The 15,520-nt window shown below is 38.4% G+C and overlaps 1 protein-coding gene across 1 annotated transcript in view; it reads right to left on the bottom strand.

Moving 5' to 3' along the window:
• Positions 1-15,520, bottom strand: part of DNAH5 (dynein axonemal heavy chain 5) — a 253,279-nt gene that overhangs the window by 110,956 nt on the left and 126,803 nt on the right. Inside the window, exons 42-47 of the mRNA XM_030927396.1 lie at positions 13,892-14,038; positions 10,925-11,166; positions 7,968-8,144; positions 6,172-6,373; positions 5,153-5,295; positions 4,021-4,155 (exon numbers count right to left, since the gene is read on the bottom strand). Of these exons, the coding sequence (XP_030783256.1) occupies positions 4,021-4,155; positions 5,153-5,295; positions 6,172-6,373; positions 7,968-8,144; positions 10,925-11,166; positions 13,892-14,038 (1,046 nt within the window). The remainder of the gene's footprint in view (positions 1-4,020; positions 4,156-5,152; positions 5,296-6,171; positions 6,374-7,967; positions 8,145-10,924; positions 11,167-13,891; positions 14,039-15,520) is intronic.

Here is a 15,520-nt window from a genome sequence, read left to right on the forward strand (position 1 = left end):
ACTAAGTGAATTTAGACAATGCTTGAATCTCCTTCCACCTGAGTACATCAGTCTTAACAGTAAAACCTGACATTTTAAGAGAGCTTTATGATACAAATATACTTTCACATATTATCTCTTAGGAAACTAGTCTTCAAACTGTGTTCTGAGGAACCAAAAGGATTTTCTGCAACCACAGAGATCCCTTGCAGGAAGAAAAGATGAGGCTGGAATGAGCTCCAGAACCCCAGCTCCAATTCCACCAAAGCAAATCCATGTTTACTTATTTTATAGATTAATCTACTGCACAAGATGTCATTTTGAAAAGTGGTTCTGGGTCCAAAAAAAAAAAACTATGGAATTTCCATCCAGGTTCTAGGAGTCTTATTTTTTAAAAAATAAAACCTATTGCTATGCAACCATTTGTAAGATGGTGGCTATATTCAAAACACTTTATAATTATTTTTAGAAATCTTTTCAGAATTTATCTTAAGTAATTTTTGCTGTCTTCTTTTCGCCTTTTCTTATTGCTTAAATTTCTACTTCTATGTATGAATTATTTTCAAAAATAAAAAAATTAAAACAATATTAGTTTGGGGGAAAAAATGAGGAATCTTTCTTAAGAAGCTGACTAAATTCCCTTAGCCAAAAAATGGAATGACTGTATAATTTTTGTCCAAACCAGATACTTTTGATAGTGGCAAAAGATGCTATTCATTATTAATCTGAGACAATGAAAATAACCTGGATTGTCCCAGGCAAAAAGTGACAAATAGTCCTTCTACTGATGAAAGATGTGAAAGTTACATCATGATGAAAACAACCTGTCAGGTAACAGACATGTGCCCTTCATTGGACAGTGTGCCATCATGGTAACAGCTGAGAAATGGACAGTATCTATTTTCTCATCTATGATTTCAGTTTGGTTGGGATCCAGATACATGGGAGATGCAGAGACAAATGCTCTGCTCCATCAGCCTTGTTTAGCATGAATGACTGAAAATTACAGTGAGAAAGTTAATTACAACAGTTTGGCTAATTGAAAGTTTTCTGAAACTAATGAGTCTTGCTTAATAGAAAGCCCTGATGCACAACAGTCAAAACAGTCTCTGGCACTAAACAGAGTGGATGATCCTGTGATGCTTCTGAACAGAAAAAAGAAACAGTGACGTGTTAACTCCACCTTAACACTGAAGAACAGTGGGGAATCAGGCTAAAGCCTTGTGTATCAGATAATGGGAGCCTAAAGAATACTTCATTCTTCTTCTACTTATTATATCTGAATATGGTACCACTTCTAGAAATTTATTATATGGTTTATGAATTTGTATGGCAAACAACAGGTGTTCTAGATAACATATGGCTTTTTCCAGGAAATGAGAAAATATTTCATGTTAAAGAGACAGAAACCACAGATCTTTAGTACCTGGCAGAGATGTCACAGAGTTGGTAACAAAAATGCAGTGACAAAGCCTTGTTGTATAATAAAAGATTGGGCTGGCCTTTGTTCCTGGAAATTTCCTGATAGAAAGGACTGTTATTCACATGGGCCCCTCATACCACTCATGCCAACCACTCATCACCAACCATGTGATGAGAAGGTTGAGGTTTTAAGTCACATGATATCAGTTGACCTGGGAGGGGAGCTGATGGAAATTTGAGTTCAGTCTTAAAGATCTTGGCTGAGCACAGTGGTTCATGCCTGTAATCTCAGCAATTTGGGAGGCTGAGGCGGGCGGATCACAAGGTCAAGAGATCTGGACCATCCTGGCCATCATGGTGAAACCCCATCTCTACTAAAAATACAAAAATTAGCGGGGTGTGGTGGCCCACACCTGTAGTCCCAGCTACTCAGGAGGCTGAGGCAGAAGAATCACTTGAACCCCGGAGGTGGAGGTTGCAGTGAGCCAAGATCGTGCCACTGTGCTACAGCCTAGTGACAGAGCGAGGCTCTGTTTCAAAACAAATAAAAAGATCTGAGTCCTGTCCTATGGCCAATGATGTGATCAAGTATGCCTATGTAATAAAACCCCAATAAAAACCCAGGACACCACAGCTCAAGTGAAAGTCCAGGTTGGTGATACACATGATATACCTGGAAAGTAGCACATTCTGAGGACAGGGAAGGTTTGCATTTGGGACCCTCCCAAACCTTGCCCTCTGTATCTTTTCTTTTGACTGATACTTATTTGTATCTTTGTAAGAAAGCTGTAATAATAATCACAGCACTTCTCTGAGTTCTGTAAGTCATTCTAGTGAATTATGGAAACTGAGAGGGCTGAGGGAATGGCCTAATTTGTAGCCACTTGGTCAGAGATATGGGTCTCTTGAGAACCCCAAGCTTGTGGCTGGTGACTGAGTGAGGGCAGTCTTGTGGGACTTGGCCCTTAACTTCTGAAATCTGCATTCGCTCTGCCGTAGTTACTGTCAGAATTACATTGTAGGCCTAAAGAGTTAATACAGTCTCATGAAGTGTGGATCATTAGAAAATCACCCCACATAATTAAAAAATATCACACTCTTATCTGATTTTTTAAAAACCTTTACCCTCAAATAACGTTATAATTATAACCTTTAAAGAGAATGTTCTCCTAAGGTAAAACTAACGAAAGCTCTTTAATTGTAAAGCGGTATTAAAGGAACACATATAATGTTAGCATCTTGCCAACCTAGGGTAATTTAATGTGTCATTTCCCAAACACAAAAATGCCACTGCTGAGTCACTGCAATTTGGGGTTGACCTCCATCCAGATCTGCCCACCCAGACACTATATGAATGGCATTTATTTGACAGATGGACAGCCCATACTGAAAATCCCATCTCCTCCAGAAGAGTATAATCAAGTTGACAGTCTTATTTAGAAGTTTAATCAATGGCCTTAGTGTATTGGCACTCCACTGTCACCAATTAAATTAAGTGATAAAATGTCATGATTTAACCATGCCTTCAACAAGTTTCATTGCTCTGATATTTTCATTCCAACAACTAAAGAACAACAAAGTTCATTAAAAGCAAAGTTCTTTGGATTTGTGTTCCCCTAAAAATTTCCCTTCCATTTGCAATTTATTACATGTACCTGGTAATATATTAATGTTCTAATAAAAATATGAGAGATCATTTGCAAATCACTGAAGCATGTACTGGCATTTAGGATTTCCTCCTCAGTTTCAATAAGGTCTTGTACAATTTAGGACCAGGAGAAAAAGAACCATTTAAGCCACTGCAAACCTAGGTCATTCCTGGTGGTTTCATTGGGGAAAAAAATAAACAACGCAAACTTGAGGGGTTTTCTTTCTCTCACACTTCTGTGATACATAGAGTAAAATATTTCGTCTCTAAGGGTCTAAGATTTTATACCTTATTGCAACTGAGGATGCGAGCCAGGGTGGAATGTTAAGTCATGGAACAACAAGATTAAAGTGGCATTTTAGGAAATAGGGATTGGAAAGTATAAAAGTTAGACTGAAAGAGAATTCAACTTGAACCAATCATAGCTGGGGATTCTTCCACGCCAATACCCTGGTATGCAATCATGCAGAAGTGGATTACCTAGAGGTAAACAAGGAGCATGAAGATAAGGAAACAGATGTGAAATGCATTTCTTTTGGTACTGTAACAACCTTTGAGACCTGAGCAAATGGATGCATTAAGGATGATGGCAAAGTGCCTAGCCTCAAAGAGTATTAGGAACGCCTTTAGACAAGCAGACTCTAGGGACAGGAAGTAGGTGGGGAATAAATGATTTTCTTTCAGTTTTGGATTTTGCATGTTCACAATGTTTTCTACATACATATTTCAAACCACATTGAGGCCTATAGCACCTTATATAACCTTTTAATGCTTCCATAATTTAAGATGTTATAATCTAACTAGGGAAACTATTGCAGTTGAATAACTGAAAGAATGAAAAACGTAAGTGGGTGATTTATCATGGCTATGAAAGTTCAGATGAAATTTAGATTAAGCAGAATAGTAGAGATTTGAGCCTCCAAAGTTTATCACAAACTTGGGCTTACTGAGCCATACCAAAGAGCCAGTACCTGGAACATCAGTGGGGTGGTTGCAGAGGAAAAATTCAGACTCTTGATCATGTGACATTCAGGATCATATTTGGACATAAATCCTTTAATTATGACTGTTTTGGCTGTTCCTTGTTCACCAATTAATAGTACAGCCTAAAATAGTGGGAATTGAAAAAGAAAAAACAAGAAATGAAATAAATGAGTGTGATGGGCTGAATTTGTCCCCCCAAAATTCATATGCTGAATCCTCAACCCCTAGTACCTTAAAATGTGATTCTATTTGGAAATAAGGTCTTTAAAGAGGTGACTAAGGTAAAATAAAGCTGTTGGAACAAGCCCTAGCCCACTCTAACTGGTGTCCTTATAAGAAGAGGAAATTTGTGGCCAGGCATGGTGGCTCACACCTGTAATCCCAGCACTTTGGGAGGCTGAGGCAGGCAGATCATCTGAGGTCAGAAGTTCGAGACCAGCCTGGCCAACATGGTGAAATCCCGTCTGTACTAAAAACACACAAATTAGCCAGGTATGGTGGTGGGCACCTATAATCCCAGCTACTCGGGAGGCTGAGGCAGGAGAATCACTTGAACCCAAGAGGCAGAGGTAGCAGTGAGCCGAGATTATACCATTGCACTCTAGCCTGGGTGACAGAGACTCCATCTCAAAAAAAAAAAAAAAAAAAGAAGAGGAAATTTGTATATACAAAGAAACACCATGAGAAGACACAGTGAGAAGGCAGACATCTACAAGCCAAGGAGAGAGACCTCTGAAGAATGCAAGCCTGCCAACACCTTCATCCTGGACTTTCTGCTTCCAGAATAGAGAGAAAATAAACTGCTGTTGCTTAGGCCACCTAGGCTGTGGTATTTTGTTATAGCAGCCCTAGCAAACTAGCTCAGTGATCAAAGCAGAACGAATCCTATGGGGAAAAGCAAGTCAAAATTTACTGTCAACTCATACATAAGAAATAATTACTTACTTATGAATTAGAACTATTCAACTCATATTTTAGTGGGTAATAATAAAAGAATAGTAGATAAGGTAACATTTTCATTGATTCAAAACTGCAACATAAAACATTTTATAATAAATGCAGGATGCTTCATGTCTTCCTTTAAAATATGCTACTGTTCATAAAAATTAAAAGTCATACCTTGCCCTGTTTAGCCATGGTTTGAATTAGAAAGTCAGTCCTCACATTGTCAACATTTGGCACCAGAATAGAGCCATACTCTGGGGTGGTATCAGATGGATACAGGTATTCTTGGGTACGTGTGTTCCAGTGCGTCCATGTACCTGAGATGAACAGAAGACATTTCCATCTCCATAGTAATAATTCAACTCCGAACTGTAATGAGCAGACATCCTTGAAATCTTATGAGGTCACCTTCCAAATTCTCCCCATAAGATAAAGATCATTAAAATGAGCGATCTAAGTACACAAGTATGTGTTAGCTGAGTCAAAATGTCCCAAGGAACAATTTCAAGGTGTAAACCTAGGAAATACTAGGAAGTATTTCGGAATTTTTAAAAAATATATTAGTTTTCAATAGCATGAAGTATGTATAAAAATACAGAACACAGTGAGAGCAGCGTGTATCAAAAATCATTAATCACTTTCGAATGTCTAATCTCACACTCTTTTCATTAGGCAAAAGATCCTAGGCCTATGCATATGTATATTAAATATTTAATACATTATTATATACCCATATATATGTACTTCATTTTTTGTATAAATGTACTTTATATATTTATACACACACCAATAACCTTAAAATATATATGCATACAGAGATAAAGATATACAGCTGTGGGTATCTATATACCCACGTATTTGGCAAAAATATACTTTAAACTTTGTAACTTTTATATAAATTGCTGATTCTATTGAATGAACGACAGAAATGGATCTGATTTGGTTTTTTAAATGTTTCTTAATTCATTGAAAGTTAAGTGCACAATATATTTAACAGGAGGAAAACGTGCATTTGAAAAACAGATTTTTTAAACAGAAACCACTGTCACTTTCTTCACACACAAACATTTTCATATCTTACAGCCAAGAATGATACATCTCATTTAGAAAAATATATATATACTGTGTAAATATTGGCCATGTAGGGAAGAACAGCCCCCATGGGTTCCGTCTGGATGGACAGGTGTCCTCACCGTCGGGCGCCACGTAGTAGTCGAAGGCGGTGTCCCCGGGGCCCGCTGGCGGCGGCAGCTCCAGCGTCCCCGCCGGCCGCGCGCGCAGCCAGAGCTCCAGGCGGCGCCGGCCGTCCAGCTCCAGCGCCGCCCCCGCGCTCCACAGCAGCGCGAACACGAACAGCCGCCCCAGGTGCGCCTGGCTCACCTCCCCGCCTTGCTCCTGAGAAGGAAAGACAATTTTTTTTTAATTACTGGATTCTCAAACCCAAACATTGCTCTAGGGTTTCAATGCAAACGGTAAATATAGAAACAAGACACTTGTGTTCCTCCAAGAATAAGGGAAAGGATGAATAAAACTGGAGAACAAATGAAGAACTGATCTCTGGAAACACCAAGTTGCCTTTAAAAATAACAGGGTTGGCCGGGCGGGGTGACTCACGCCTGTAATCCCAGCACTTTGGGAGGCCGAGGCGGGCGGATCACGAGGTCAGGAGATCGAGACCATCCTGGCTAACCCGGTGAAATCCCATCTCTACTAAAAATACAAAAACTAGCCGGGCGAGGTGGCGGGCGCCTGTAGTCCCAGCTACTCGGGAGGCTGAGGCAGGAGAATGGCGTAAACCCGGGAGGCGGAGCTTGCAGTGAGCTGAGATCAGGCCACTGCACTCCAGCCTGGGCAACAGAGCGAGACTCCGCCTCAAAAAAAAAAAAAAAAAAAAAATACAAAAGAACTAGCCGGGCGAGGTGGCAGGCGCCTGTAGTCCCAGCTACTCGGGAGGCTGAGGCAGGAGAATGGCGTGAACCAGGAAGGCAGAGCTTGCAAAGCCGAGATCGCGTGACTACACTCCAGCCTGGGCGACAGAGCGAGACTCCGTCTCCAAAAATAAATAAATAAATAAATAAATAAATAAATATAATAAAATAAAAATAAATTTTTTAAAAAACAGAGTTTATCGCAGCACTGTTCACCACAGCCACGTTGGAGACAACCTAAGTGTCCATCAACAGATGAATGGATAAAGAAAAGTGCTACATATACACAAGGGAGTACTATTCAGCCATAAAAAAAGAATGAGAGCCTGTCATTTGAACAATATGAATGGAACTGGAAGTTATCATGTTAAGTGAAATAAGCCAGGCACAGAAAGACAAACTTGGTATATTCTCAAGTATCTGTGGAAGCTAAAAAATTAAAACAATTGAAGTCATGGAGATAGAGTAGAAGGATGTTTACCAGAGGCTAGGAAGGGGAGTAGGGAGTGGGGAGGAAGTGGGGATGATTAATGGGTACAAAAATACAGAGTGACTTCACTGCAGTCAACAATAATTCGTTGTGCACTTTAGAGTAACTGAGGGAGTACAATTGTAATGTTCATAACACAAAGAAAACGAAGAATGAGGTGACAGATACCCCATTCACCTTGATGTGGTTATTACACATTGCATACCGGTATCAAAACATCTCATGCAACCCATAAATATACATACCTACTATGTACCCACAAAAATAAAAAATTACAACACACACAATCATAATTTTGGGATACCTGTTGCATGAGTTTGTTAACCTGCAACTAAATTCCAAATCCATGGTTAGCTTTATTTTTTGTTCAAGGGATATGAAAAAATACCAAAATATGTGGGATCCATGTTTGAAATATTCCCCCTCCCCAAGAGCTCTAACCAAATCTAGTTTCAAATATAGTACTCTCTGCACAGCATGGCTACATTAATAAAAGAGAAAATATAGTACTCCCTGCGCAGCATGGCTAAGTTGATAAGAGAGAATTTCTCTAGAAAGTTGAGCAATTTACCTTGAGAGGAATCAGGCCTTGGAGCATGTTAATGCTCTGCGTGATGACAAAGGCCTCCAGCACCTCCATCTTGTATTCTAAGTTCTGGACACAGAAGCGATACAAGTCCGGGAATGACTCAGTGTACAGCTGACGAAGAATTTCTGCTTCTTGAGGCGAGCGTTTCTTAAGAAAACCCTGTCAGTTCACAGATAAGTGTATTCATGAAACTTACTAGCACACTAGGAAAATGGTCATTTGGGGACAAAAATTTTAAAAGTATCTGTTAGTAACGATAATATTTAATGATTATACCACACACGATGTTCCAGGCTTTGTTACAAACTCCTCCGCGTATTAATTCATTTAATCTTCAAAACAACCCTACAAGGTAAGAACTGTTATTATCCTCCTTTTACACATGAGGCACCAGAGGCCCAGGAAGTGTAGGTAGCCTGCTCAGGAGCCCACCGCAAGCAAGTGGCAAGGGCAGAAGTCAGACCCAGAAAGCCTGGGCCCACATGTTCAGCTACTATACTATGTATATGCTCATAGGTGAAGAAATAGTCTTCAATTCTTGATTAAAATATGCTGGGAGAAAATGAGAAGGCACATCTATGGAAATAACTCAGGGGGGGAAGTAAAGAATAAAAGATGAACAAAGGAAATCCATACCCAGATTTTTTTTTCTTTTTTTGAGACAGGATCTTACTCTATCACTCAGGCTGGAGTACAGTGGCATGATCTCGGTTCACTACAACCTCCGCCTCCCAGGCTCAGGTGATCCTCTAGCCTCAGCCCTCCAAGTAGCTGGGATCACAGGTGCATGCTACTACACCCAGCTAATTTTTGTAATTTTTGTCGAGACAGGGTTTTGCCATATTGCCCAGGCTAGTCTCAAACTCCTTGCCTCAAGCAATCTGCCTGCGTTGGCCTCCCAAAGTGCTGGTATTACAGGCATGAGCCACTGTGCCTGGCCCCCAGATTTTTTTAATGGAAAACAAAGATTTACCACGATTAGTTGTTTCTTTTTATTTCTTCTAATTTAATTAATAAACGATGTAGAAAAATATCAAGGATATTCATGAAAATGGAGAATTTAGTCATTTGGGAAACCTAGTATTAAGAAACTGCACCTCATTCAGAACAAAATACCACTTAACACACACTGTTTCCTTACGATGAGGCAAGTTCTCTTAAGGTCAAGAGATCAGCTCATTCTTCACCTCAATATTTCAAGAAACAATTAGAGACTCTGAACAGCAGCAATGAAATGTTGATTCTGAATTATTCATTAGTTCATGAATTTACCATGATTCTACCTGGACAAAAACATAACACAGCACTTTTGAGTTGATGGAACCGAAAGACGACATTCACCAGGGCAGGTAACCAGCGTGGCTCCCTGAAGCTGACAGATTGCCAGCAATACAACTTTTCAATTGCTCTGCCCTCTAATAACTCTCAGAGCTGGCTTTCCTGTTCTAAACATTTCCAATCTGATTCTTCATGAGTCTTGCTCTTCCTAACAATTCCCCAAAAATAAAATGCATTATTTAAAACATATAGGATATTATGAGGTGGGTGTAGCATTAACAAAAAGGTCTTATTCAGTCTCAATATGGACAGACTATAGCAAAAGCTTATTTTATAAATATCAAACTCATGCATTAGCTAGTATTCCTTAGCTAGTTGTATAAAAGCATTTTTCAAAAATCTTTTTGAAATTGAAGTATTCCGGAAAAATCACATATATATATTTTCACTTGTACTTTGCTGTAACTGTGGTTTCCAAGCCTGGTTATGTGGGGAAAAAAATGTTGTGGCACTTAAAAGAAAAAAAAAAAAGAGAACAATCCTGAGTTTCCTCCCAGAGATTCTAATTTGGTAAGATTGAAGTGTAACCCAATCATCTATATTTTAAAGCATTGTCATTAGTGATTACTTTTGCAAAGACAGGGCTGCAACCCTCTGCTTTTCTTCTCCTTAATGGATGGATAAGTTAATTGTGAAATCTGAAACCTTTACAACTATTTTTAGTGACACATTCAACTATATGTCAACATCATTTTGCTGTATGATTCCCTTCTTCACAGCTTCATACCAAATCTAAAGCCTTTTGCAACAGAGTTGAGTAAATTATGGAAAGACATTAGTAAAAAGTTAGGATATAACCATATAGAAATAAAAGTTTTAAGATGTAATGATATAATGTAAAATAAACATCTACTTTATTTAAATTAGGAATTCAAATGTTTTCAATCAAAATCATCTTCAGAAAACTTAGGTGATGAAAATAATACAACCAACTATGTAAAACAAGATTTTTCATGTGGCTTATCTAATAAACATTCTGCTTTACATTATAATATTTATATAGCAAAATATCTAAGTTTGCAAGGCATTATTTATAATATAATTCTGATCAATATATTCTAGAGCATATTGCTGGTAATAAAATAATATACCTGATTATGAATTGATGAGATGTTATCTGAAATATTATTGCCAAGTTCAAATTTAGAACTAATGTTATAACTAATGAATCTCATAAAAATTCCTTTTATGCAATTTTAACAAACTGACTTCAAGTTAATGTTCTAAGATGGTCCTCCTAAACTTTATGTGAGTGTGTACCTTTCAAAAATATCATGCATCCCCAAAGTGATCAAATTAAATTTTACTTATTCCATCCTCAGACACAGTTTGGCAAGACTGTTGGTTCATACAGGCCTGGCAATTACTCTACAACCCAGAGGTTGGAAATCCCAGTTCAAAAGTGATTACAAGAGTAATGAAGAAACATGTTAGGAGCAATCAGCATTTGAATGTCCCAGTGCATTCAAGGTATCTTCCATAAACTTTAGCATAAAAATGCAATTACACTGCCATCTGCAGAAAAATTGGCACACACACTAAAAGAATGCTAAAGGGTCTGTTTTCCTTTTTAATTATACAAAAGAAGGATTCAATTATACCTCAAGAATAGGACTCCAATCAAGGATAGAAGAGCTCATGAAAACCATTCCATTTCTTGAGACGGTGGCAGGAGAAGCATTGTCAATGTTATGAGGCTCGAAAACGATCTTGCAGTTTGGAGCCATGGGAATCCGATCACCATTGGCAAGGGTTAGAGTTTTGTTATCATCCAAAACAGAATTCAGATTTTCAATCCAGATGGCATCTACTGGACCATCAAGAATTATCCAGATATGTTCCCCTAGAATACCCCACCAAAGGGAGAAAAAAAAATACATACACACATGCAGTGCATGTACACATAAGTTTAAAAGAGTTTGAAGAAGTACTATATTCGATGTAATTTTCATTACATTTTTAAATACAGTTTTGTCTAAATGATTACTTTGTTTTATCACAAAGGATCTTCAAAGATCTTTATATAGCAGTCAAGGCCCATAATTACATCAAAAAGTCATTTGTTTATTGGACAAATATTCATTAAGCACCTTGCACATGTCACTGTTCTAGGGGCTGGGGATATTGTGATAAGTGAGACAATATCCTGCTTTTGCAGAGCTTACATTCTAAGGAGTAGAGATGACAAGCAAACAAATGAAAGTTTAACACGCGAAAAATTAAGTAGAATGAGGGCATGGGGTATGTTTTAGATAAGGTAGTCAATAAGATATTCCAGGAAGAGAATGAAGTGATGTAAAGATCTAGAGGTAGAATATTCCAGACAGCAAGAACAGAAAGTGCTAAGCCCCTGAAGCAGGTACAGGCTTAGTGTAATACAATGGACTGAATGTTTGTGTTCCCCCAAAATATCCTCATGAACGAGATTAGTGTCCTTACAAAGAGACCTCAGAGAACCCCCTTGCCCTTCTGCAACATGGGGTACAGCAAGAAATCAGCAGACTGCAACCATGAAGAAAGCCTTTGCCAGAACCCGACCATGCTGGCTCCCTGATCTCAGACTTACTTCCAGCCTCTGGAACTATGAGAAGTGAATGTCTATTATTTATAAGCCACCCAGTCTCTAGCATCCCAAACTAAGGTGATCACGTTCCAGGAACAACACGAAGCAGAACCTGAATGGCAAAAAGAGGAGGAGGGGGAGAGGTATATGAGGGCAGTGGGAAAGACAGAGCTATGGAACCCATTCTGGTTTGCACCTAAGTCTAAGGCGTCCAGTAGAGATCCTCATAGAGTTGTCGAGTTGGGAATTCAGGAGAGAGGTCAGGGCTGGAGATTAAAATGTGAACACCACCAGTTTAGAGATGGGATTTAAAGCTATGGGCCTGGGTAAGTTTCTTCTTGATAAGTGTGGAGAGAGAAGAGGGCTGAAGACAGAGGCTCTGTAACCCTTACGCTTCTGGCACGGTCTCCTGTTTGTTCCCCTTTCTTCCAGACTTCTCAAGGAAGCAGAAGTGGAAAAAGAGCTAGCAGGATGAGGAATCCCTGCAACCCAGGGAAGGAAGGGTTTCAAGAAGGCAGGCGATCGACTGTGCCAAATGCTACTGAGGGCAGTACCAGACTGAGAACTGGCAATTTGTATTTGACAAGCTGGAGGTCACGGGTGTCTTTGATACCGCAATTTCAGAGGAGCGCTGGGCACAAAACCTGACAGCAGTCACACGAGGAGATACTTGGAGGTAGAGAAATGACAAACATTGGCAGAATGCTCAGCAAGAATGTCATTGTAAATTTAGGTTTTTGATTTAACAGTAGCATTCCTCTTACTTTCTCAACTACTACCTTCTCCTACTCACCAACACCACTATCTGTCTCGTGTTTCTAAATTTTCTTTGTTATGCAACAACTGTGGAATTGTCTATTTCAAATAAAGTGCTTTGAACATCCTAATCAAGTTTATTCAACTAGCAATTCAAGTAAAATAAAATGGTGATCTAATCACCAGAGTCACTTTGAAAGAAAAAGCATATTTTTTTTGCCTTTTTTTAATGTGGAAAGAAGGAGGAAAGAAAAAAAAACCTCTGAGCTCTTGTTTTTTTAAGTCACATTTGGTCACTGGGTCTGTGTTTACAATGGATTACTGGAACAAATCAGAAATAAAATTTGATTTATTTCCAGTAGAAGAAAAACAATTTCTAATATGAGCACATTTTTTAAATGAAGCATTTTCATTGATCTTTGGACAATTAATATTAGCATTATCAGCTACATTCCTTAAATGAGAACTTCAATGGTACAACTTTAAACATTTTTCAGAAGGACACTGTTGCCCAAAGGGTAAACCCAGGAAGCCCAAATATCTCCTCCTTCCCCTGCTTCTTTCTCTCTGCAGTTGTATTCACTGTGCCTTTTGCCTACTCACTCAGGAGTGAGGAAATCAAATGAGAAGACAGCTGATATCACCTCTTCCCTCCTAGTTTATATTCTGAGAACATTGGGTTCAATTTACAAAGTCCATAAGTGAGGGACTATTCAGACTGAACCGCTAGCCCTTAATGAGTTTGTTTAAACAACTGAACACCAATGTCCACCTACACAGAATAATTTATTAGTTCAATGTAGACTTCATTTTTGCTATACACAATTTTCTCTCCCAAATAACCCATTTTCCCTGTGATTTTATAGAGAAATCAATTCTTTAAAAATAGGTTGTACCTAAATGAGAGTAACACTGGTAAAATATTCAGTGAAAATAGTTATGGTAAAATCACTTTATTCAATACTATCAATTTTCCTTAACAGCTTTTTCCATCTATTTTATTCTAAGACATCACAGGGATATGGACTTTTTTTTAAGAAAATGTTATTTCAAAAAAGGGAGCATTTTAAATACTGTAATCAATAATTCCATTATTTCAACATTCACAAATATCATACTGATTTATGACTTCTTAGTCTTGGCTAAGATATTATACGGTGAATACAGTTGTTCTACTAATTCTGTATAGCCTCCAAGGATTTTATCTAGAAGTATATATCTAAAATAATCCTTGTAATTTATCTTCTACCTTTCTTTGCTCTTAATGTTTTCCTCCAAAGCGTAGAAAATATCCCATCAGTCCAGTCATTTGTGGCAACGTCCAGCCGACCAAACATCTGTGGGGCAGTAATCGCTTTGGGATTCATCCTCATTTCCCGGTGTGGTTTTCCACAATCTATACCAAGTAAATCCAAATGTTAGACATCTCAGAGGGGAAGTGAACCATCATTAAGAAACATTGCACTAATTTGTGGTGTACTGTCAGCAGGTGCTCAAAATATGAAAACTGCAGAACTACATTGAAAATATGTCTTACTGCATTCTAAGTTACCATAATTAGCTTCATTATATCCTATTGACTAAAGCACTTTTTTATCTTCTTTAGAGAAAATTGCATATTGTTTAGGGGCGAAAAAGGATACCATGCTGGAATTTATGAAGGTACTAATATAATCTGGAAGCTCTCTAAATTTCATGTCTCAAAAAAAAAATCCTTGGTTTAAGCTACACTAGATTAAATCTTGTACCTGAAATACCACCTAGAAGACGGGTCATTCTCTCCATTATCAGCTTTGATTTGTGATATGTTTTCTTGCTCACCTTGAAAACGATAAGTTAAATGAAATTTGCTTGAAACAAGGACTTTCTTTTGTGGCCAGGAAATGTTTTCAAGAAGAAATGTATCCAAATCTTTCAAGCCCTAAGCTGACTCTTCAATGGGCTGGCATTCTGTGCATAAGGGACTGTGGTTAATGAGCAGAAGAGTGAATAATAAGGTTTAAAGTATAAAATTACAAAAATGGGCTGGGTGCGGTGGCTCACGCCTGTAATCCCAGCACTTCGGGGGGCCGAGGCAGGCAGATCTCAAGGTTGGGAGTTCAAGACCAGCCTGGCCAACATGGTGAAACCTCGTCTCTACTAAAAATACAAAAAGTAGCCGGGCGTGGTGGAAGTGCCAAAACACCTCCTTGGGTGTATCATTTTCTCTCCGATCCCTCCTACTGGCACAGGCTCTTTTTTCTGCTGGAAACATTTTTTATCAATCTGGTACTCAACCCTCAAGCCTCGGATGAAGTAGCACCTGCTCTGTATGCCTTTCTATAATTCCTTAGAGGATTTTCTGATCTCTTTGGCCTCTACTCACAGGATGCTTGTCCAAACCTTCCTTATAGCAGTTCCCCGTTGAGTTATAATTATCTCTATGTTTATGTCCTGCTTCTAATACAGAACCCGACAGATCTTCAAATTAAGGAATGTTAAAGACACATGATGAGATATATGCTAAATCAGGGAACAAATAATAAGCGTCGGCCTTGCACTTCTTCAGCAGAAGTTCAATTATCTTCTCACTCTTTTGGAGTATTAACATTTTCAGTTAGAAACAATGTGTTCCTTAAGTAAGATGAATGTTTCCTCTACTACTAAAACCGAAACCAAGTTAAACAGCAAAGAGTCCAATGATTAATTCATCTTTGCAAGGAACTTCTCCAGAATCAGTGATGCCATACAGATTACATAATTTAGACATACCATACATAATGCATCTATATTGTTTAATATTTAGTGCTCATTTTGTTCAAGTCATTGTATCATGTGCATTTATAGTTTATTGTTAACAAAAGGCAGCTTCGTAACTGCAACAAAATTACTGAGAAAA

The sequence above is a fragment of the Rhinopithecus roxellana genome, chromosome 3 (assembly GCF_007565055.1).
Source record: "Rhinopithecus roxellana isolate Shanxi Qingling chromosome 3, ASM756505v1, whole genome shotgun sequence".
Taxonomy (NCBI): Eukaryota; Metazoa; Chordata; class Mammalia; order Primates; family Cercopithecidae; genus Rhinopithecus; species Rhinopithecus roxellana.